This window comes from Vanacampus margaritifer, chromosome 1, assembly GCF_051991255.1.
Source record: "Vanacampus margaritifer isolate UIUO_Vmar chromosome 1, RoL_Vmar_1.0, whole genome shotgun sequence".
In the NCBI taxonomy this organism is placed as follows: Eukaryota; Metazoa; Chordata; class Actinopteri; order Syngnathiformes; family Syngnathidae; genus Vanacampus; species Vanacampus margaritifer.
The window spans coordinates 7,932,053-7,954,940 of record NC_135432.1 but is presented as its reverse complement, the minus strand read 5'-3'; the positions used below and the strand labels follow the sequence as shown (position 1 = coordinate 7,954,940).

The following is a 22,888-nucleotide window of genomic DNA, read 5'->3' as shown; positions in this document are numbered from 1 at the left end:
GACTTGAGGGTGTAAACTTGCTTTTAAGCCAGATGAGTAGTGATGAGAGTGCTGCGTGTTTCTACGCTTGCATGGCAGCGTTTGCCTGTACAGAAGGATGCTTCGTGATTATCCTCTCAAATTACACTTTGCCAGCATTAAAGCTGAGTTGAGATTTTCACATCTGGCTTGAAAGCCGGAGGCTACTCTCGCACAACAATGGGCCACATTCATTTAGGAAGAGAATGGCCCACGCTAATTAATATTTTACTCCAGAAACACTTTCAAGTGACTTGACAGCCAAATGGAACAAAATAACACTCCACAATTGTTTACCTGGTTGGTGAGTGAGGCCCAATAAGAGCACATCTTATAAAGCTATTTTGTGTTAGCATTAAGCTAGGAAACTGAAAACGACGGTTACGTATGTAACCGCGGTCCTATGAGTCCCCGAACGACCGCCAGATGTCGGTGCTGAAACAGCACGAAAATCCCCCGTGCCAAATTTCCATATTTTGTTCAGAATAGAACGTAGAGAACAGGTCAAAAATGTAAACTGAGAAAATGTATCATTTAACTCTTTGACTGGCATGGACGTTAAAAGATGTCAAGTAAAAACCTACGGAGGGCCGCCAATGACGTTAAAAGACGTCATCCAATTTTTATTTATTTTTTTGAAACGGGTGGAGGAAAGCCTTGGCCAGCTGTGGTGAAAGTTTCAAGCAGATCTAGTTAGCCTAATGACTATTTTTGGCCCCTAGATGGTAGCAATGACTCTCTTTTGACAAGATTGGGTAGGCGTCAGTAGAAGACGTGAGGCGGAGCTAGAGGGGACTATGGCTGGGGAAGGGAAGAGAACATGGCGACCGGTTGCAAGCGGCTCACGCTCGAGCAGTTTTTTTCAAAGACGAAAAGCATCGACCAGTGCTAAAGAGCACATTGATGACGACGATGATCATCATCGATGATGATGATGGTGACTCCGAGGTTGACGCTGAAGTTGCAAGCGTTGACGCGGCGGCTATGACGACGTCATAAAGGTTCACCGGCTAGCGATGCTAACACCGGAAAACGCGGAGCACAACCGAGCACGCTCAGGCGGACGTTCAATCGGACGACGAAGAGTGCCCCGAGTCCAATGCATATTCATCGGAGGAGTGGGTACAGTCTGCTACTTGCTATTCCCCGGAAAAAAAGGCCGTCAAGAAAGTGTAACGTCTGCACGCGAAAGGAGCCATCGCAAGTGAAACTAATCTGTTGTGCAAATCCTGCTGCATCTCCTTGCACGCATGGGAGCGTTACAAAAAGAAAAACTGTATTTGAAACATCCACATAATTGTAAATAGTACCACAGTTGCACACATTTGTAAATAGTTTGCAAAATTGTTTTCTCAAATTGTTACACTGTTGAATGGAAATAAAAGTATTTTGCAAGCAAAAAACACTTTTTCATTGTTGGTGAAAGCGTTTTACAGAAGTAAAGCACTATTTAGGTGTTTGTGGCATCATTCATGGACAAAAAGAAGTGTACAATTCTCTAGAGTGCATGAAATAACATCGTTTCACAAAAAGCTCTTTTTCTCCGCTTTTTGTTTCAAAACAGAGCATTTCGGTGAAACTAACCATTTTCTATTGTTGATTACTGAAGAACGGAATAAGGTAACAAACACAACATTTTCTGTGGATGCTTAAATCGGCTGGCACTGGCGACATCCCGTTTCTGAAAACGTCTGGCAGTCAAAGAGTTAAGGAGAAATAAGTTGATTGTAAATTTCATGGTGCCAACAAATCTAAAAAAAAAGTTGGGACAGGTAGCAATAAGAGGCTGGAAAAGTCAATTGCACTTCTAAAAAAAAACAGCGGGAAGACCATTTACCGCTAATGAGGTCCATTGGCAACTTGATTGGAGTATAAAAAGAGCTTCTCGGAGTGGCAATGTCTCTCAGAAGCAAAGATGGGTAGAGAATCACCAGTTCCTCCAATGTTGCACAGAAAGATAGTGGAGAAATATCAGAAAGGTGTTTACCAGCGGAAACAATTGCAAAAGGTTTGAAGTAATCATCATCGACAGTGCATAACATCATCCAAAGAATCTGAGAATCTGGAAAGGTCAAGGCGGAAAAATCCTACTAAAGCCCCTAAACGGCACTGCACCGCAAACAGCAATGCTTACTGTAAGGGAAATCACAGAACGGACTCAGCAATACTTCCAGAAAACATTGTGGGTGAACACAATCCACGTGCCAGCCGCCGTTGCCAGACGAAACTCGACAGTACAAAGAAGAAGCCATTCCTAAAGCGTACCAAGAAGCGCAGGCGTTTCTCCGGGCCAGGGGTTATTTCAAATGGAGTGTGGCAAAGTGGAAACCTGTTTTGTGGTCAGACGAATCACGATTCAAAGTTCTTTGTGGAAAACTGGAGCGCTATATCATACTGACTAAAAAGGACAAGGACAACCTTTGTTAGTTTGTTGTTATCAGCACTCAGTTTATAAGCCTGCATCTGTGATCCTATAGGGTTGAATGAATGCGTGTGGCATGGGCAGCTTCCACATCTGGAAAGGCCCAGTCAATGCAGAAAGGTATACAGACGCTCCCCTACTTACGAACATTCGAGTTACGAACAACGGTACATACGAACATGTCTGCGCGCATGTCAAAAAATGTTCGGAACGAGATGCTGTAAGTTAGATTTTTTATTGCGCACCTTTTTCCGAGTACTGTAGTGCTTCTTTCCGCCGCTAATACCGACGCTTGGCGCTGTGAGAGCTCACCCAGCATTGGAGGCTCAGCAACGTGTCGAGGAGGAGGAAGAAGAAGAAACGCCTGTCGCTCATAGATAAAGCCATCGCACTCTTCGAGCAGCAAGACCCAAATATTGAACGTTGCACAAAGGTTGCAAATCAATTGAATGATGCCATACAGTGCTACCGCATCATTTATGATGAAAAAAGAAGAAAACTGTGCAATCGTAGTTAGATCGCTTCTTTCGGCCAGTTTCTAGTAAATCCTCCAAGGAAGATACTCATCAACCCTCATCTTCTTCTCCGCGACCCTCAACTTCTTCCTACATTGAAGTTACGGAGGAGGAAGTAACTTTTGAAGCCCATTCCAGCGACGACGAAGAACCTCTCATGATATAAAATCCTCCTCTTCCTCCTCCTCCATCAAATCCTTAAGCATCGAGTACATCTTCCAAAAGTAAGTTAAACTTCATTTTATTTATCTTATTACGTACATGTACATACTGTGTGTGTCTCTCGCTCTCTCTCTCTAACATACGTAGTACAGTACTGTACGTATTCTCTTTAAACATAAATTATAATACAAAATATAGCACTGAAGCAACTTACGAACAAATTCACCTTACGAACGATCGCTCGGAACGTAACTCGTTCGTCTGTATTCAGATTGGAGAACATATGCTCCCATCCAGGCATCACTTTCAGAGAAAACCTTGTATTTTTCAACATGATAACGCCAGACCACATGCAGCGCCAATGACAACATCATGGCTGCCGTAGGAAAAGGATCCGGGTATTGAAATGGCCGGCCTGCAGTCCACTTCTTTGACTTATAGAGCACATTTGGCACATCATAAAAGGGGAAGGTGCAACAAAGAAAGCCCAAGACAGTTGAACAGTTAGAGAGACGCGTGTTAGACAAGAATGGGACAGCATTCCTATTTCTAAACTTGAGAATCTTGTCTCCTCGATCCCCAGACGTTTGCAGACTGTAAAAATGGCCTTATCCTAACCTTTTTGAGATTTGTTGACACCATGGATTTTAAAATCAACATAGTTTTCCCTTAAAATGATACATTTTCTCAGTTTAAACTTTTGACCTGTGCTCTATGTTCTATTCTGAATAAAACGTACAAATTTGGCACATCCACATAATTGCATTCAGTTTTTATTCTTAATTTGTATAGTGTCCCAACTTTTTAGGAATTCGGTTTGTATAATTCTCTTTATTGTCTGTTTCGTTTTGCAGTAAACTTCAACTGGTAGCGTCGATACACAGCTTGAAGCTTCTTGTTCACCAAAATGCTGCTTGTTGTGAAGTGAGCAGAGTTTGAGTTTACTGCCGTCATACAGTGCTCGTACCTCAGGCATTAGTTTTGTTGAAGCATACATTTTATTGATGTAGCTCTTGAATTGCATCTTATTAATATATCAATGCTAGAAGATGTATCTAATTTTATTAAACTAAATGTAGATTCACCCTCAATACAGTATTGTCTCTCGTACATTCTATCTAAGCATTTAAGAATGAGGCTAAGATTTCTTGGCAAGAAAATAATCAAAGACGAATTTGTCCGCTTTACTTGGGGAAAATGCTTTGCGAAGCCACGAGCTCGCAAAGGCTGCATGGACGAAGCTTTTGGTGGGGGACCACGTTTTTTTTATTTATTTTTTTTTAGGAAAATGCATTCCAGGGGTTGTCAGCATTTATTGATGAATATCTCTCTGAATATCGACCAATGGTCTAACCTCCTCATAAATCACATTTTAATGGAAAAAATATCTGCCTCAAATAAAAACCAAATATCAAAATTTATAGAAACATGGTCTACGTATATAGAATTTTTTAACCAAATTATGGTTACTTAATTCTGTCTGTTAGCGAGAGCCACTACATCGTGATAACTTACATTGATGTTTCTGCATTTGGCAATTTATTATTATATTATATTATTAGTATGGGATTTTTTTTAATGGCCTTTAGGTGAACTGATGAATACACACACGCTCGCATGCACGCACGCACACACACACACACACATACACATACTCACCCACATACAAAAAAAAAAAAAATATATATATATATATATATATATATATATATATATATATATATGTGTATATATATATATATATATATATATATATGTGTGTATATGTATATATATTTAAAATATATATTTTTTAATTTATTTGTTTTTTTTAAAAAAAAAGGGAGAGCAATGATGATGTCAAATCGAATGAACAATACTGAGCTCAAAAAAAAAAAAAAAACATTTATTGATGAATTTGGGGGTTTTAAAAAAAAAAACCCCATCTGCCTCCAAAGCATTTTTTCGTAAGTTTGCAATTTAGTGCCGCTAGGTCTGGTCTATTTTCTTAAGGTGGTTGTTATTGGCTGGCTGATGTTGATGTTAGCTAACTATGTGGGCTAGCGAGTTGATTAATACTGAGCTGAGTTGTAAACAAAACAACAGTCGTCTTGTTACAACATACTGGTACGTACGGAAATGAATGGGAACGGAACACGCTTATAAACATATTTCCAAATGCGCTCAATGTTACATCCAAAGTTAGCTTGCATTGTCAAAAGCACGGTAACAGAAAAACAAAACAATGAACACATGTATAAGTCGAGCCCCCGAGGCGTTACTTGGGAGGTTCTTAATGGAATGGAAGCATTATTCGTTACACCAGTAAATGGGTTGAGCTTTAAACGTGACTAACGGGACATAATTGTAATCTACAGCGTCCTCTGTTGGTGCTATAGCTGCAGAAAGTTGATCGTTTTAATCGGCAATCAACCTGAAAGCTACACGTAATGTGCTGAGAACTACAGTAGTACCAAGTCGATAAAACTGAATGAATATGGGCGAGTCATATTGTAGCAAACATATTATATTTGTACAGAATACACTCAAAATGAAAAAAAAAACACACACACTGGTCATGCTTTTTCTTTTGTATTTTTTCTTTTCTTTTTTAGATATATCCAGTCTTGGTATTATCTCGGTTTCAAATAGTCTCTAGTCTCAATAATGTCTTCGTCTCAGTTGGTGTGGTCTTGACTACAACACTAGGCGGCATTTACAGTATATGCTTATTTTCGATATTTGTAGGCGCCAACGCCCCGCAAATAGCGGGGATCCACTGTATCTTTAATTTACAATAATTTTGTACTGCACTGGGTGTTTTTTTTAGGCCATGGGGAAAAAAAAATGCGAACTCACGACGGGCTTTAATAGCAAGCCCCTGCCCCACATCAATCCATTAAATTGAGGCTCCACTGTATAGCTTAGCTTTAGGCTATTCATTACTTTTAAATTCATAAGCGAGCATTTGCTTTAAAAGCAGCATTCTATTCTAATCGTATTCTATATCCTCATCTAAAAGCCAAATGAAAAATAGTGCCGCCGTCCTCTCGAGCATTGTCATCTTGGGGGATGTTAACCTCATTTCTAAATAAAAGGCAGACACTATTTCCATTTTGCATGAAAGCTTTTACAGACGAAAATGACTGAACAACGAAATTGACTATTAGCTGGAACGTAAGCACAATTGTGCCCGAGTGTAAAAAAATAATAAAATAAAAGACTTTATTTCCCCAACTACACGAGTCGTACGAGCTATTCCTGATTTGACTCCATGGCTGTGACTGCGTAGTCACGTGGGACACGTGAACACGTTACACGGGCCTGGCTAAGAGGTTTTTCGACATGTTTCCAAGAATGTAGCTTGATGACACGACTCTCTCGCTCTCCCTTTTCTTCCGTGACCGACTCTGGTGGGAGTTTCACTCGGAGGACTCAGTGCCTGGGGGTGGGAACGTATCATCACGCTGCAGAGGAATGCGGCTGTGTTCTGTGGTCAAAGATGAAGAGAAGTGTCGCATTGAAAGCACAGCGTCTTACATCTACAACACGCTACTTTAGCCACTCAGCTGTATGCCATTCCAACAATTGTGCAGCATTTTTTTCTTTATTTTACCAGGATAGTCTCCAGTATTTCAGTTTACTAAAGTTTCTGACAATTCGGCCTGGAGTTTTATTTTTGCCAAAAGTCATGAGTCAGCTGATTTGGGATGCTGGTGATTCTCAGGATCATTACCTGAATGTGCTGAGTAGCAGGTGCACAAATGGGGGAGGGAGGAAGGGAGGGAGGCGCTGTGATCATTTGTTGCTGTATTCACATGACTTCTCTCGACATGAGTTTTAAATGAGCCAAACAGGCGCAGAGAAAAAAAAGGGGACAAAAGGGGTCGCAGGTGTGGGAAATAAGGACATCTGACCGGAACAGAAACAACACAGTGGATAATACAGCTGCTCTGGCACATCATTCTACGGAGTTACCTTGAGATACAAGTGACTTGATGTACAAGCTTTTCAAGATATGAGCCATCCTTCCACCAAGTATTTTTTCCCCAGCTGAAGTTTACTGCCTAATGCTAATGCTAAGTAGCATTTAAGGTGCACAACATGTACAACAGTATCCACAATCATATATTCTTTATCCTCTGCATAAAACGACTCATATTAGTGCTGTACTGATGAATTGAGAGTCGAGACGTCCAACTGCTTCAAACAACAAAGCATATGTAGGAATGGAAAAAAGATGTGTTGGTTTGCTATAATTGTATTATTGTTATTTATTTTACATTATGTGTTCTGTAAGTATTTTGTTAGGTAGGACACATTTGGTTGCTGCATCTAGGCAGGACTGCCTAGAACTCAAGTGGGGTTCATAATTAATGCTTCATTGAAGAGTATTATCTGTGTGTCGTATACTGCCTCCAGTTGGACAAGGCGAGCACACCAGAAAAAGCAGCGTCCAACTGATGCAGTGTGACAAAAAACGGTTTAATTATATTCCATAATTAGTCTATGTTTTTATGAAACACAAGTTAATGGAGTTCTGTTTTTCGTCACTAAAATACACAACAGCAGCAATTTTTTGTTTGCTTTTTTGGTAGGTAAGGCTGGAACGGATTAATGCACTTCCATTCATTCGAATTGGAAAACGTTTGCTTTGAGTTACAAGCGTGGTCATGGGACAAATTAAACTTGTATCTCAAGGCAGCAGTAGTTTTTTTTACATGTGTCAATGTCCAAGGGAGTCTACACCAAAAACACTGCAATATTTCCCTGACCTCATGTCAGAACCATAACACATGGATGATGTCCTGCCCCCCCCACCTCATTTTTATTAATTTACGACAAGACCTAGAGTTTTTCAATAGCAGATGCTTGCTCATGCCGAAAACGTGGGCAGGAGTTGAAATATGAATAAGATCTCCTTAACTACATTTGTGCTACTGCTGCAGCTGCTGCAGTGGCTGCTTCCAGGACATGCAAAGGCACTTCTCACTATCTGCGGCAAGGGAGCAAGTAGACATGCAGCCACAGAGGCCATTAAAGCGGCACGCTGTGGTGTGAACTGACAGGCAAAGGAGGAGTTAAATGCATAAGAGGAAAGGAAAACACATTAGTGCCTCGCTCCTCTCTGTGAGTAACATAATGAACTCCTAATCGCTGCTGAGGGTGTAATTCGTCTATGAAATCAGCGCCAAATTGAGATGAGGAAAATCACTTTCTGATCCATCTCAAGCAGTCGCTTCGCAGGACGGATATCGAGTGGCGCGCTTCTCCGAAGGTTCGCCATAAGTAACGCTTTCCTGTCAGCATCGATATTCTGTCAAGGGAAAACTTCCCCTGCGCTCTGTTTTGTGCACAAATGTCGGCGGGCAACACGCGCGTCTCGCGAGCGGGCCTGATGAACGCATCTGTATTCCGTCGGCTGCCGGCCAGATAAGCAGTCACTCGTACAGAAGGTCAGGATGTCATATTCTCAATCAACTGCGGGAGCAGCCGATGTCAAATGCTTTCTTTGGCGAGCGTCAAGCTGCCAAGAGACGGAATGTGTCGAATCAAGCTTCACTCGTCCGTCATCCTCTTCCCTCACCTGCTCGTCTGCCTTCCCAGAATGCTGCATAATGGTGTAAACGCAGCCCTCGGCGTGAGAGCCCAGATAATAGCATCTGGAGCAGCCCGCACCTCCCATTCGCGTGGCTCCTCGGGCATTTCGGGATTCTGCTCGCTAACCGTAAACCCCTCCCCCGCCTTTTTCCCTGCGCTTATTTCTGTCTGTGTTTGGACAAGTGTGGGTTCTCATGCAAAACGGCGCGATGAAAAATCGCAAATGAGCCCGTAAGTTATATGGTCGTGAAATGAGCGCGTGAGGTACTCTGGCTGTGCTGTTTATCATATTGTGTCTCACAAATATGTGTGTGTTTAGACAAGATAAAAGGAGGGCTGAAGGGCTGACTGGGTATATACGAGTCGAAGGAGACGCCGAGACAAAGCGAAGGGCGGAGACGCAGGCAGAGGGGAGTCAATGACTCGCTCACCTTCTCGGCAGACTGGGCCGTGCCAAAGAAAATGGGGATAAACGCCAGCCACACGATGCAGGTGGTGTACATGGTGAAGCCGATGGGCTTGGCTTCGTTGAAGTCTTCGGGTACGTCTCGGGTTTTAATGGCGTAGATGGTGCACGTCACCATCAGCAGGATGCTGTAGCCCAGGGAGCAGATAATCTGCAAGTCTGTGATGTCGCACTTGAGTACGCCGCGGGCCAGCATGGGGTTAATCGTTTTCTGCTCGTCGTAGTCGATTATGGTGTTGGGCGGGTCCACGGCAAACCACACCAACACCCCAAGTAGCTGCACGCATATCAGACTGGAAGTGATGGCGATCTGGGAGGTGGGGCTGATGAAGCGCGGGGCCGTGACCGTCTGCTTGCCTTGCTCGAAGATGCGGTAGATGCGATTGGTCTTGGTGAGCAGTGCCGCGTAGCTGATGCACATGCCCAGACCCAGGAAGATCCTCCGGAAGGCGCACACGCCCACATCCGGCTTGGCGATCATCAGGAAGGTGATGATGTAGCACAGGAAGATGCCAGTGAGCAGAACGTAGCTCAGCTCTCGGCCCGAGGCGCGCACGATGGGCGTGTCGTTGTAGCGCACGAAGGTGGCCATGACGAAAATGGTGGCGATGATGCCCAGCATGGCCAGGAAGACGGGGATGACCGCCCACGGCGAGTGCCATTCCAGTTTGGTGATGGGAATGGGCTGACAGGCGGTCCTGTTGGGGTTGGGCCTCATGTTGTATGCGCACAGCCGGCAGGAGGTTTCGTCGTACTGGTATTGGTACCCGTCGCAGAGCTCGCAGTGCCAGCAGCACGGCATCCCTTTGACACGCTTCTTTCTCTCGCCCGTCTTACAAGGTAGACTGCACACTGAGATTGGCAAGTCCTGATCGCCGTCGGGCCACTGAAGCTCCTCCAGCTGCAAGAGGGAAGATGAACAGGAGAAGACAGTTAGACATAAACAAAATGGCAGACAATTTATAGTCAATTTCCACAGGAAGTTAAGCTGGGGAATTTTGGAAACTTGTGCCCTGGATTGGTTGGCAACCAGTTCAGGGTGTACCCCGCCTACTGCCCGAAGCCAGCTGCGATAGGCTCCAGCACCCCCGCGACTCTTGTGATGAATAAGTGGTTCAGAATTTTTTTCTTCTGGTAACTTTATTTGGGAATTAACTTAATTGGGTGTAATTTAAATGCCCAGTGTGTAGTCCTTGGCGCCATCTAGTGGTCAAAGAATAACATTACAAGCACGCAGGAGCACGCACACTGCGGTGGCTCAGAGAGACCACATTTCACAAGCCTATCTATCACCAATTACTGTTTTGCATGAGAAAACGAGCATCTCGGCGAAAGACGGCGACGTGGCAGCCGTTGTGAAACGACGCCGAAAGACCGAGCAAGCCGGAATTAACCGGAACAGCTATCAAGAGCAGCTAGCGGAAGTTAGTCGGAGCCATAAGCTGGAGTGGCTAACAAGAACGGCTAGCGGGAGGAGCTAGTAAATAAAAAAAGCTAGTAAAAGCTTACGACAGCAAAGCAGAAAGTGAAAAGCGCCGAATCACGGGAGTCAGTGACGACCACCTGCAGGCACCAGCTGTGGAAGGTAAGATGCGGTCGACCCCATTGGGTCCGACACTGGATGCAAGCACCACCCGGACTAACTACATTCGAAACATGGCAGCTCTAGTAAGGAGAGACTGCTGACTACAACCATGTAATATAATTAGTTTACTAGACCTATGATTATATAAAAAAAAATACATGTTTATGCGATACAACATATTTTTTTCCTACTATTGACATAAACAGTCGTTTTTTTTATTTTTTATTTTTTTAAATGAATGCCTTATTAGTTCACCATTAGATGGCGCTAGGAAGTCAAAAATCTGTCATATACAAATGAACGTCAATATTTTTGTTTTGGCAAGAAAAACGGTTTGCTACCATAAAAACTGTTTGCAGATGTCTGGCAAGCATCTTCGTTAAAGATTCCAAAGGGTTGCAAAATGTTGGAAAGATGTTCCCAAACGTTTTTTACTTTAGGCAAACAGTCTTTCTTGTGGCAAAGATATTTTGGACATGTTCAAAATTTCTTTGCCACGTAAAAAACTGTTTACAACCTTTTAGGAAGACTGATGAAAAAACAACATTCCCTATGCGCGCAAACATTTGCGGCTCAGTGAGATACGGGTTTAAATCTCGTATCCCACTGAATGCTGATTTCTCATCCAGGTTCATCAGGGGGTCATTCAAGGTCACAACGTTCGCTAAATGTTCGCCAGACATTCACCAAATGTTTTAATGTTTTTTCTTGTCGCAAGGACATTTCGAACATGTTCAAATGTGTGTTGTAGTTTTTTTTAGCTAAGATTATACTGGAACACATTTCCCCCCAACTATATTGAGGACCAATTATTTTTGTATTGCCATGAGTTCCTGTAAATTCACATGGTCACATAAAATTTTGCAACCTTACAAACAACATTAATTGACACCTGGCCAATACGCCCACATAAAGTACAAGCGTAAGAAATAGAACCCACACAAGCAGAGGGAGAGGGAGTTAACTCGACACTAAAAGGCCAAGGTTAAGACTCGAACTCACAACCTTCTTTATGTAAGGCGTCAGAACTGATTCATGACTTACATAATTCCTCATCAGGACAGTACAAAAGTAGCATCTGTTTACATCACACAACAGCTGAGACTTCTCTTATTCCCAAAGGTAAAAGCGATAACCATGGCAACAGAGCACTTTTGTTCATTAGATTACAAATAATGAGAAATGCCATAAACCTGTTCTAATAAAGGAGCAAGCGAGGTGTGAAATATGAACACGGAATGGATTTAGGCTTGCAAACGTCTACTTTAGACTTTGCAGAGCTGTTTGTACTTATTCAACTAATCTTGTCAGTGTACAAATATTGTGCAGCGCTGTCTTCGATTCCAACCCGAGAGGCCCCGTGACCGGCCATTATCCAAACTTTAAAAGTTTAAAACACCATGAAAAAGGGTTATTTCATTTGGTCAGGGAGATTTAAAAAATCTGTGATGGTTAATTTACTTTGATGACGCTTTTGGATGAGTTCAGCTCATTTACCGCAAGAGTCAACTTGCTCCAAACTTTCCATGGATTAAAAGTAAAGTCGAACTGTGGTGTGAGAACAACTGACTAAATATGAAACCTAATTTAACAATAATGTCATTTGGGACCTCCTGAATGATGAACCAATAAGCTGACAAAAAATGCACCATACAATAATGGTGCCTTGGCTAACGACTTATTTTTTACATATGAGCCGTCGCTTGATGATTTTTTGAAATATGAGTATGAGATGGTGGCAGAAAACTCAACTAACTCCAAAACAACCAACACTTTGTCAGATTAAAACAAAGAGAACATATTCTGTATTTAATACAATACATAACATTCCCTTATACAGGCTAGCGGATAGCACCATTTGCACGATGTTTTAACCCTTGAAGGCAGTGTTTCCCAATCAGGGTGCGCAAGTGCAGTGCAGGGTGTCGGTGGAAGCATTTAATCATTTATTTCCAAGGTGATACGTAAGTGTTGTCAGATATTTCACAAGGCCGTCAGTAAATGGATGTGTGCGCTACAACTGGTCTTGCCAGGGAGACAATAACCAGTGGCACGGAATTAATCTGCAAAAAACAGCTGCATGTCAGCTGAAGTTTTTAATTAAAGCTCAGATAACTGATGAAAGTGAAGCCAAACAGCTATAATGCGTCTGTATGTTATTTTTCAGTTTAAATGTCTGTTTAAATTGGATTTATTTGAAGTAGCTCCATTTTTGTGTGGACCAAGACTTGTTAGATGTAATAAAGGCTTGCTTGTTATTTAGTTTATAAGGGCATTTTTTTTCATTTATTACTAATTTATTTTCAAGGCAACATATTATTTTTGTTAAATGTGAGTGAAAAAGACATTGCCCTGTAATAATAATAAAAAAAAAGACTCACAGGCATATATATTTTTTCTCCACTGTGAAAAAAGACCAGCATTACTAATATTGACATATAGTGAGCTAGTGTGAACGTCTTCTTTGTGTGTGTGTGTCTCTATGTCTGCATTATACTGCCCCCTGTTGGCCGAGCCGCACATACCAGGAGGAGGGAAAATATGGAGGGAAATATCTCCCTGTTGCCTTTGTTACTTTTTTTCCCTGATGAAAGAAGAGACTCTAATCTTTCTTTTGGTAGGTTCCATGTTTTTATAGCAATAGAACACAATATTCTGCGGGCCTTGCAAAATCAGTCAACATGCAGCAAAACAGCCGGGAGCGAATGGGGGTTGCTTCAGTGAAAATGGCTGAAAGTGAATGAGTTAAAAAGGCCGGCAGAGAACAAATACTTCAGCCTGCTGTGAAAGATGTCTCCAACTCAGATCAGATCTCGAAAAATGTGCCAACAGGCAATAAATTGTTGATACGGGGTAGTACTTTTACAAATCCCTTTCACACTTTTACCACACAACAAAAACAAAAACACACACATGTGCAGTGTGTGTTGCGCGCACCTGCTTGACAAATGTGTCACTTGTTTGGTGTCTGGCTAGATTATCATCTGCCATTTATCTGAGGGCACCGACGTGCCATTTGTTATGTGAACAATGAAGGGTGCTCGCTGGAAAACCTCCCGATTACACACTGTGTGGAAACAGTAATGAGCCCAACAGCTCTGTTGCTATGGCGACCGCAAGCAAGAATGTTGACACCTTGGACTCTCGTAGCTATTCGTGTTGTTTTTTTTTTTTTGTTGTTGTTTTTTTTTTTGCTGTATTGCTTAATTTCGTCGGATGGAAAAGCGTTTGTGGCAGAGTGCATCTCTTTTTATTGCACTGAAATATAATTGCACCGCCACCCAACATTTGCTTCGTAATCGCTGCAAAAATAATGACAAACATCCGTTCACAAGAAGTTGTTCCACCTGTGCTCTCAAACACAGCGAGTTAAGTTTCATTCTTGTGACTCAGACAGCAATCATGCAAATGCCAGCTCATCTGTATGGAAATGCGGTGTTCTTAGTTATGCGGTGATACAAAAGGCATTTGAGCTCAGGTCGGTAATTTCAAACCATGTTTGCTTTGAGGGGGGTGGGGGGGGGGGGGGCACACACATCATATCAGGTTCTTTATGGTCCACATGAATCACTGAAGTCAATTCTGGTGTTGTGTCAGTGAGCACCGACGAACATTTTGCACGGCAGCTGTCTCTGCACCACTGCACTCATATCGGACCAAAAGAGGTCTTTTGGGGTGAAGGGAAGATATTTGAAGTTACCATAAAATGATATTTCCTCCACAGTTATCTTTGGGATACGTGGGAAATAATCACATTATATCAAATCTCATATCAAGATATCTTATAAAACTGTGACAGCTTACAAGTTTTATCTGGTTGATTTATGTGAGCAGTAGATTCAATACTATCTCAAAAAAAAAAAAAAAAAAAAGATTCAATACTATCTGAAGCGTGATGGTAGATTTCGGGTGTCATCGTGTTCAGTAAAACCAACAGCAAAAAGCATTTGGGAGTAAGATGGCAAGTGCGTATTTGGGAATAACAAGAGTCTATCAGTTACCAAACACAAACTGATCAAGATTGACAATATATAGTAATAGTAATAATAAGTAATAGTAAGTTTTGCTGTTGTCATCTTACTTGAAGATCAGATTCAAGTCAACTATAGTCACTGTGCAGCATCCAAATAGACAGGAGTTCAACTTCAAGATTTTTTTTTTGTAGTTGATGCTAAGTTGATAATAGTCAAATTGGTGTCGACTAATCGATGACATCATTGACTACCTTTACATGCAGTCAATACTCCTTTCAAAACCCAAATATTTGCAATATATGAGTTTTGAAAGGTCACGTTAACACACGTAAGAACATGAATGTGCTCTTATTCAGGTTTTTAAAAACTCAAATAACTATGGGTTAACCCTTTCATAACCCGAATTCTTGTTCATAAACGCATTCAGACTCAGAATATTCGTCTTTTGAGTACAGGAACTATTTAATGTGCAGCACCGTCCCACACGATCAACAAGCCTAACTTGAATACAATGATTTCTCTGCAGCGTTTTCATATTATTTTCTGTCTCCGTATCTACGCACACACGTGTAGAAAAGTCCATGTTTCTGGCGTGCAACCCACGGGAAATGCAGAGGTCAACAGACATGACGATGCAGCAAGTAGAAGCCAAACGTCTTTTTGTCACTTTTTTAAAAAGTGCGCATGTGCAAGACCATCCCACCTGCTCAACCAGAGGAAACTCCTATCAAATGCCGGGAGCGCGCAAGCTCATCTTCGCCGAGCGTACACGGTTCTGTTTTTAGTCTCTGCAGTCTGCCTCACTCCATAAGCTGCGTTTCCATTTACAGTTTTTTTGCAGAAATAGAAGCACTATTGTTCTATTTCGACTTGTCGGTGTTTCCACTGATGAGCGTTTCGCATCTGAGGCGCAATTCTTATAATGTCCCGTCTCGCCAGATCTCGTAGTTCAGTTTTTTTTTTTTTTTCTGGAGAGCTCAGTATTGTTCATTCGGTAATTTTACCGATTTGACATGTCATCATCATTGCTCTCTTTTTTTTTTTTTTTTTTTGTGTGTGTGTGTGTGCGTGCGTGCGAGTTTGTGTGTATTCATTAGTTCACCTAAAACCTATTAAAAAATCCCACACCGTTCACCTAAACCGAACACTTCCAGCCAGAGTCGTAAGACCGTCAGGAGACCCGAGGAAGGACCAAAGTCCGATCTCGTAGTTCTGTAGGAGGTGCTCATGATGTTTATGAAAGACGGACGCCCGGAGTTTTTTTTTTTCTCCTTTTTTTTTTTCACTCACACAAACAAATATGCACACAAACAAACATGGTCTCCCAGGCGGGGAAGCGAACCCACGCCAACATCGAAGGCAAGTGATGGTTCCACTCCGCCACCTGGAGCCCCGGAGTTGTTGAGATTACTTTATAAAGAGATCAGGCATTAAGTGTTAGTACTGTGTGTGCGCTTATAACTCATGTTATGGTGCGGACGGATAGAATGGATTTCAATAACGACGTATACCGTATGCCGCTCGATTGATCTTTGCCCGGGGGGGGGGGGGGGGGGGGGAACGGCCATTTCTCATGCAATGATATGGAGTGTGTGCATGGAACGGTGGTCTTGGCTCTAGAGCTAAATAGCTTTGTGGTTAAAAAGGCTTGTTATCCCCTCAGGTGGCCGCTCCGACACGAAAGCGAATGGTCCCGTACTTCCTACTTGCTTTACTCCGTGACCGGGCGAGGGTCACATGACTGTACAGGCAATGCACAAAAAGTGTTTACAATGCACTTTTGTGAAATACTTCTATTTTGACACGTCTCAAAAACCACCTCATAAGAGCGTAAAAACTTTTTTACGAATGTTTGTGAGTTTTTTCGAAAATCATGTGTTTCCATTACTTGCCTTTTGTGCAAAACTGAGGGTAATGGAAACACACCTATAGACAGACGGGTGACCTCTTGCGACTCTCAGCCATTTTCAAAGTATGCGGTGAGGTCAGTGGATCCATAACGAATGGCTGAAACCGAAGCTCAGCGGCTAAATGCTACGGCTACAAACTCTCAGAGTGCACGTGCGCAGCTAGGAACGAGCACGCACAACGGCGTTACGTAAACATTTCGCCAGATTTATTGACAGGATGGAGAGCGATAGTAAAATGATCCACCCATAAAACGCAGCCAAAAAAAACATCGTCTACTATACCTTTAAGTCAGGGGTGAAAAACTCATTAGTTTAGGGGCCACATAGAGGAAAATATGTTACCAAGTGGGCCAGACTGGTAAAAGCATGGTATATACAGTAACTTAAAAATAATTGGGCTCAACTGTAAATATGTTGTTTAAAACCCTGGAGAACCCACGGGGTAAAATTTGGCCCCTATAAATTCTGCTACTCAAATAACAAAGACCTTTTTTTTTTTTTTTTACAAATTGAACTTCAAAAGTCCAGAGTGCCACTTCTGACCCCTGCATGGGGCCATCTAGTGGATGAATATTGCACTTACATAAGCCAGAGTGGTGGTGACAAGATGGCTGGCAACATGCTGTTTTGTTGAGCTGGAAATCAATCCAAACAAATCTTTTCATCTTCTCAGCAAACCATCAGATGGTAAAATTGTGTTTTTTTGTGAATCTATTTCATATCATGTTGCAGAATGCCTAGGAGTATGTTTTATATATATATTTTGATAAATTAGCAACTCTGAGCTAGTTAAAAAAAAAAGGGTTAAAATTGAAAAAACATATATTTTGGTGTTCAGTGAACTTATAGCAGTCATTTAATGTATAATTCATAATTTTCCAAAGAAGAAAATGGTTCTTGGGTTCTCCAGGGTTAAATAAATAACATAATACTGTATATATTGTTCCCAGAATGCATTACGTGGCACAGTTAATGAAGTTATAGGACGTTAATCCATGTTGTCATATGCGTTTGTGCTACCAGTAGCTGAATGTGTGTCGTATTGAACATGTTTATCTTTGATTTATGTACCCGTAGGCCGATGTTTTTATTTTTTTCACCAAACCGCAACTTAAGGTTGTGTATAAACTAATGACATCCAGGTCAATTTCGTGTAAAAGTTACATTGCTCATCTGAGGATTGCTTGCGAAATTATGAATTTATGCGTTTAGATTTTGGCCGTCTGATTATTTGGTCCGACGTTACTCATTTTTTGACTTTACAAGATCACCTCGTGGGCCGGATCAGGCCCACAAAGGGGCTTAATCCGGCTCGCGGGCCGTACATTTGACACCGCTGCTTTAAGTCAAATGAAATACAATAAAGAGATGAAATGCAGCAAAGGTGTAGCTGCAGCAGAATGAAAACGAAAGAAGCTTGAATTGCTCGATATTTGATATTTAGGTCATTTTGGTCAGTGTGACTAAAAAATTGTGTTCAAGAATAAGGTGTTCTATATGCAATAATAGTTTTTATTAATCGTGATTTTATGATTATTCAAAATAATTCTGATTAATATTTTTTTCACATAATTGCCCTACCTTCACGACCGTCGGAACTAATAAAACTCGAGCACCAATTCACGTAAGAAAACTGCATGGTTTGCTATCGCTTCAATATGCTGTATGATAGTAGTGTATCCTTTCAAAAAAAAAAGAAAAGTAGGCTTTGCAATAATATATCGTGGCAAACCTGCAGTTGTTACAAGAGTTTGATAAGCGCCGACTGTCTATGAGACCTTGAAGGTGTCAAGAGTGTGATTTGAGATAGGATGCGTGAGTCGGGCGGCGGGGCGACCGCAAAAAAAGAAGAACTTAAGGAGTTGGCGTGTATTTGTTGTCGGTGACATAAATCGTTGATTTTTTAACAATAAAGAGGTTACTGATCAACTGTCATCGTTTTTGTCGTCAAAGCAGACACTAGAGGATGTCTTTTCAGTATCACAGGATGGCGTCGCTGACAAGAAGGCTGCCAGCTAGCGTTAGTTAGCGGATGTCTTTTCAGTTAGGCTCAGTTAGGAGATCGACGTGCATGTTTTGTAAGTGATCGTGTTCCAACTAACACAATTTCAGGCAGTCTGGAGAGACTGTGATCATCGCACTGTTAACATGTCACATACGGTAGAGTGCAGCGGTGGGCTGCACATTTGCTACCTGGCCCTTCACCGAGGACTCAATCCGCTTCTTAAAACATCACTATTATGTCACAATAATAGAAGCCATCTGCTTTTTTTTTTTTTCTAGTGTGCATTTTTCGCTAAGTAGGCGCTACTGAACATTGCACACTGAAACCAGCAGACGTTCCAATAGCTTCTTTCCACTCGCCATTAACGTATAAAACAGTTGACTCACAATTTCATAGTGCCAATTTTGCACATCTTTGCGGTGCCGTCAGACTGCATCAGTTGAACAGTACCTCGGGTTCTACTGGACACTTTATATTGCTTCATGACTCGCTGCATCATTTACACATTTGTTGATGTATCAGTATTACTGCACTACTGGACACGTTATATTGCTTAATGACTCTCTGCACTTGTTTATGTCCTGCTTATTTTGTCACAGTGGCTTGTTTGCTTATGACAGCATTTACAAATGCTGGAGACAAATATCTTATGTGTTTTAACAGACGGTGCCTATAAAGATAATTAGGATTCAAAAGCATCATAACAGCACGCAAATGTACAATACAGTCATATAAGGTATTCTTTATCCTCAGCAAAGAACGGCTGCTGCATTAAGTGCCTATAATGATAATTAGGATCCAAAAGCATCATAACAGCACGCAAATGTACAATACAGTCATATAAGGTATTCTTTATCCTCAGCAAAGAACGGCTGCTGCATTAAGGCAAGAAATCAAGCGCTGAATCCACTAAAGCAATGCGTGGCTTTTTCCATCAAACATTTAATTCACAAAGCGTGCACAGATGGTGAAATGCGTCACTAGCCGAGATGCCAAACAGAATGCGTCTCGTTGCGCCGGCGCTACTTGCGTGTATTTAAATGAAGTAACGTGCATACATTTGGCTGAGAAATTGCTCACCTCTATGCAAATGAGCCTCATTGATAAACAACGTCTAATTCATGAACACCGGCGCTAATAAGCCACATGCAGCTTGAGTGACGCGAATAACGTCTTGAGGAAGATGGTGGGAAATTGACGCTCCTCAGTGAAAGCCTCTTTTGCCTCAACAATATGAAGGGAACACTGACATGTGCAAGACTACAAGACATGAAATTATGTACTAATTGCTTAAAAAAATAATAATCTTCATATTCATCAATTATTAATATGCACCGTGTTTATTATACCGTGCAATATGTTAAATTGTTTAATAGAACAACAATAAAAAGTGAAATGAAAGAAATACATTTTTAAAAAGCAAGAGAAAGGAATAAAGCAAAATGACATAAGTAGTTTTAAACAGGTGTGTTTTTAGTTGTGATTTAAATTGAGTGAAAGAGTGAATGAAAAAGTGTATCAAAAACTCTTTCTTTTCAATTGCATTCAATTATGTCATTACTGTATGTTACATTACTGTACACATGTTATGTTTAAGTACAATATTATAGAGCGATATTTTTTTCTCACAAAAAACAATGCAACATTTATTGCTGTGTTTTGCGGGAAGACTGGACCAGATTAATGGCATTTCCATTCATTTCAATGGTGAAAGATGATTTGATGATGTTTTGAGCTACAAGTGTGGTCAAGGAATGAATAAAAGTCATTTCTCAAGGTACATGTTGGCATAGATTTGGATAAAGGTACATACATGCATGAAACGGATTTTTAAATTTGACTCACTGGATGGTAAAAAATATTATCTGGCATTACAGTTTGGCCTTGGCAGCGGTTGTCGCTCTATTGACTGCTGTACACATGTTTTATCTATTCCAATCCTAAACCAAATTACCACCTTATTTCCAGGATATCAGTGTAAGCTAAAGTAGTGTCCTCTTATGAGATAGAAAAACAGCCGTGTGTGTGCATGTGCGTGCGTGCGTGTGTGTGCGTGTGTGTGTCAGACATCTGCTGCCAGCGAGAGGAACTTGCCTTTTGTGTTTGTAATAGAAAAACAGGGTATTTGTCCTCATGGATAAGTAAAAGATGTTTGCACCTGAGCTCACGGCGTATTTAAGATGCAAACAATGTCCGCCCGTTTCACAAAAAGATTCCTCAATTTCCCAAAAGACAAAAATATTCCCTCTCTAGCATATTTCAACATGCAGCAGTAAAGGAATGCAAATCTTTAGGAAGGCACAGTAGTGCTTTGACTTACAAGTTAATTTCCTCCCGTGACCACACTTGTAACTAAAGACATATCTCAGATTATCTTTCCCAATAGAAATGAATGGAAATTCCATTAATCCGTTCCAGCACTCGTGCTCCTTCTGGTGTGCACGCCTTGGCCACCAGGTGGCAGTATAATGGGGTAGATGCCACAGACTTCCCACTTCCGGGTCTCACACATCAGCGTCGTTTCCGGCCACTGATGGACGCGTTCCAACACTCACACCCCTATTCCTGTGCCCCCCAAGGGCGTCTCAACTTTCTGAAATGCTTCGGACAACTGAGACAGACACACTACACACTCGCACTCGTCAACAGGAACGCGCAAACGGCACAAAGGCAGAAGCGCGAGAACTGGGATGCAGCCCACACGTCGCAAACAGGAAACAACGCGGATGTGTGAAAACCAGTAAGTCGGAAGTCCCGCCTCCTCCGGGGCATATACCCCATTGACACAAACGAAGAAGAGTTTCACAAATAACTCGGTAAGTGTCATAAATAGCAATGCTAGTTATAGTATAATAGTAATCTTACAGTGTTCGTATCTCAAATTTGTGTTTGTACATCAAAGCAAAATCCGTCTGAAGGATGGCTCTTATCTAAAAAAAACACCTCATAAATCGGGTCACTTGTAAGTCAAGGCACCACTGTAAATGGTAAATAGTAGTTTTACATCTCATTAGCTTAGTAGCATAATTGCCCAAGTCATTTTTTATTGTTCTTTGAAAACAAGAAAAAACTAATTCAACAAACAAAAGTTTAGTTGCATTGATTCAACTTTTGTTTGCATGAGCCAGATGACTGAAACTTTACACAGACATAAAGAAAAAAAAACACAATTCATACCAAGCACTATTTGTATTGCTATTGTGACAAGAAGTTTAAAAAATGTCTTAGGCGAGTTTGATAAAAGACAAAAAAATTTGTATGAGTAAAAGTGTTGTGAGGAAACAGTCGTACCCTGAGCTGAAGGCTCTCCACCCACTGTCCGACGGCCTTATACTCCGGCGTGGAGGAGTTGCTCATCTGGAACTGGAACAAGTCATAGCGTCCAGGAGCATCACCGTTCTTATTGAAGACAACCGTGGTGGCAGCACTGCCTGTACGGAGACAGAAAAGGTGGCCGTTGGTCAGACAAGGTGTCGCAGTGGATTTGGAAACAAAAAAAACAAAAAAGCATGATTTTGGAACCTCTCTGATCTCGCTGCGTGCTGGCCCACAAGGACACAAAATGTCGGAGTTTCTTCTGCATACAACCTCTAAACACCGTCACGACCTACATCTTGCCCTTGACCGTAACCGGAAGCAAGAACGTCATCTCCCTGTTGACCGTGCGGCACGGCAGCGCCTCACCTGCTTCCTATTCATCATCGGCCACAGGAGAAATTGATTTTCACCTTCAATACGTGCTTACATTACATTTGCTGGTTCTCAGGTGCAGTCTTAGAGTGAAAACTGACCACTGTTGAAAGATACAGTCAGGTCCATAAATATTGGGACATACTGTAGATTCTCATGTTTGGCTCTAAACATCACCTCAAAGGATTTGAAATGAAACCAACAAGATGCGCATCAGACTTTAAGCTTGAATTAGTCGGTATTCACATCTAAAACGGGTGAACGGTGCAGGAACGACAACAGTTTGTACAGTTGTTAACATGAGAAAAAGGCTAAATACCCAAAATACTGTGGCAATTCTTTTGATATTTTCAGAGGTGGAAGTGGAATTTTGAAAATAAAAATATGTCTAAGTCAGTTAGGTTGACCCCAAAAATTGGTTGACGAAAATGTCTGCCTCTGAACTATAATTAATAATGTTAAAAGCATTTTTACAGCACCCAAGACCAATTTTTGGCCACTTTTGTGTTTCCGCATGGACATTTTGTTGCTGATGGATCATTTCCGACTTTCTTCCTTCCA

The 22,888-nt window shown here is 41.6% G+C and overlaps 1 protein-coding gene across 2 annotated transcripts in view; it reads right to left on the bottom strand.

The window, feature by feature from the left end:
- Nucleotides 1–22,888, bottom strand: part of grm7 (glutamate metabotropic receptor 7) — a 153,138-nt gene that overhangs the window by 19,642 nt on the left and 110,608 nt on the right. For both annotated transcript variants that reach the window (XM_077575950.1, XM_077575941.1), the window contains exons 7-8: nt 21,929–22,068; nt 9,129–10,064 (exon numbers count right to left, since the gene is read on the bottom strand). In XM_077575950.1, coding sequence (XP_077432076.1) covers nt 9,129–10,064; nt 21,929–22,068 — 1,076 coding nt within the window. The remainder of the gene's footprint in view (nt 1–9,128; nt 10,065–21,928; nt 22,069–22,888) is intronic.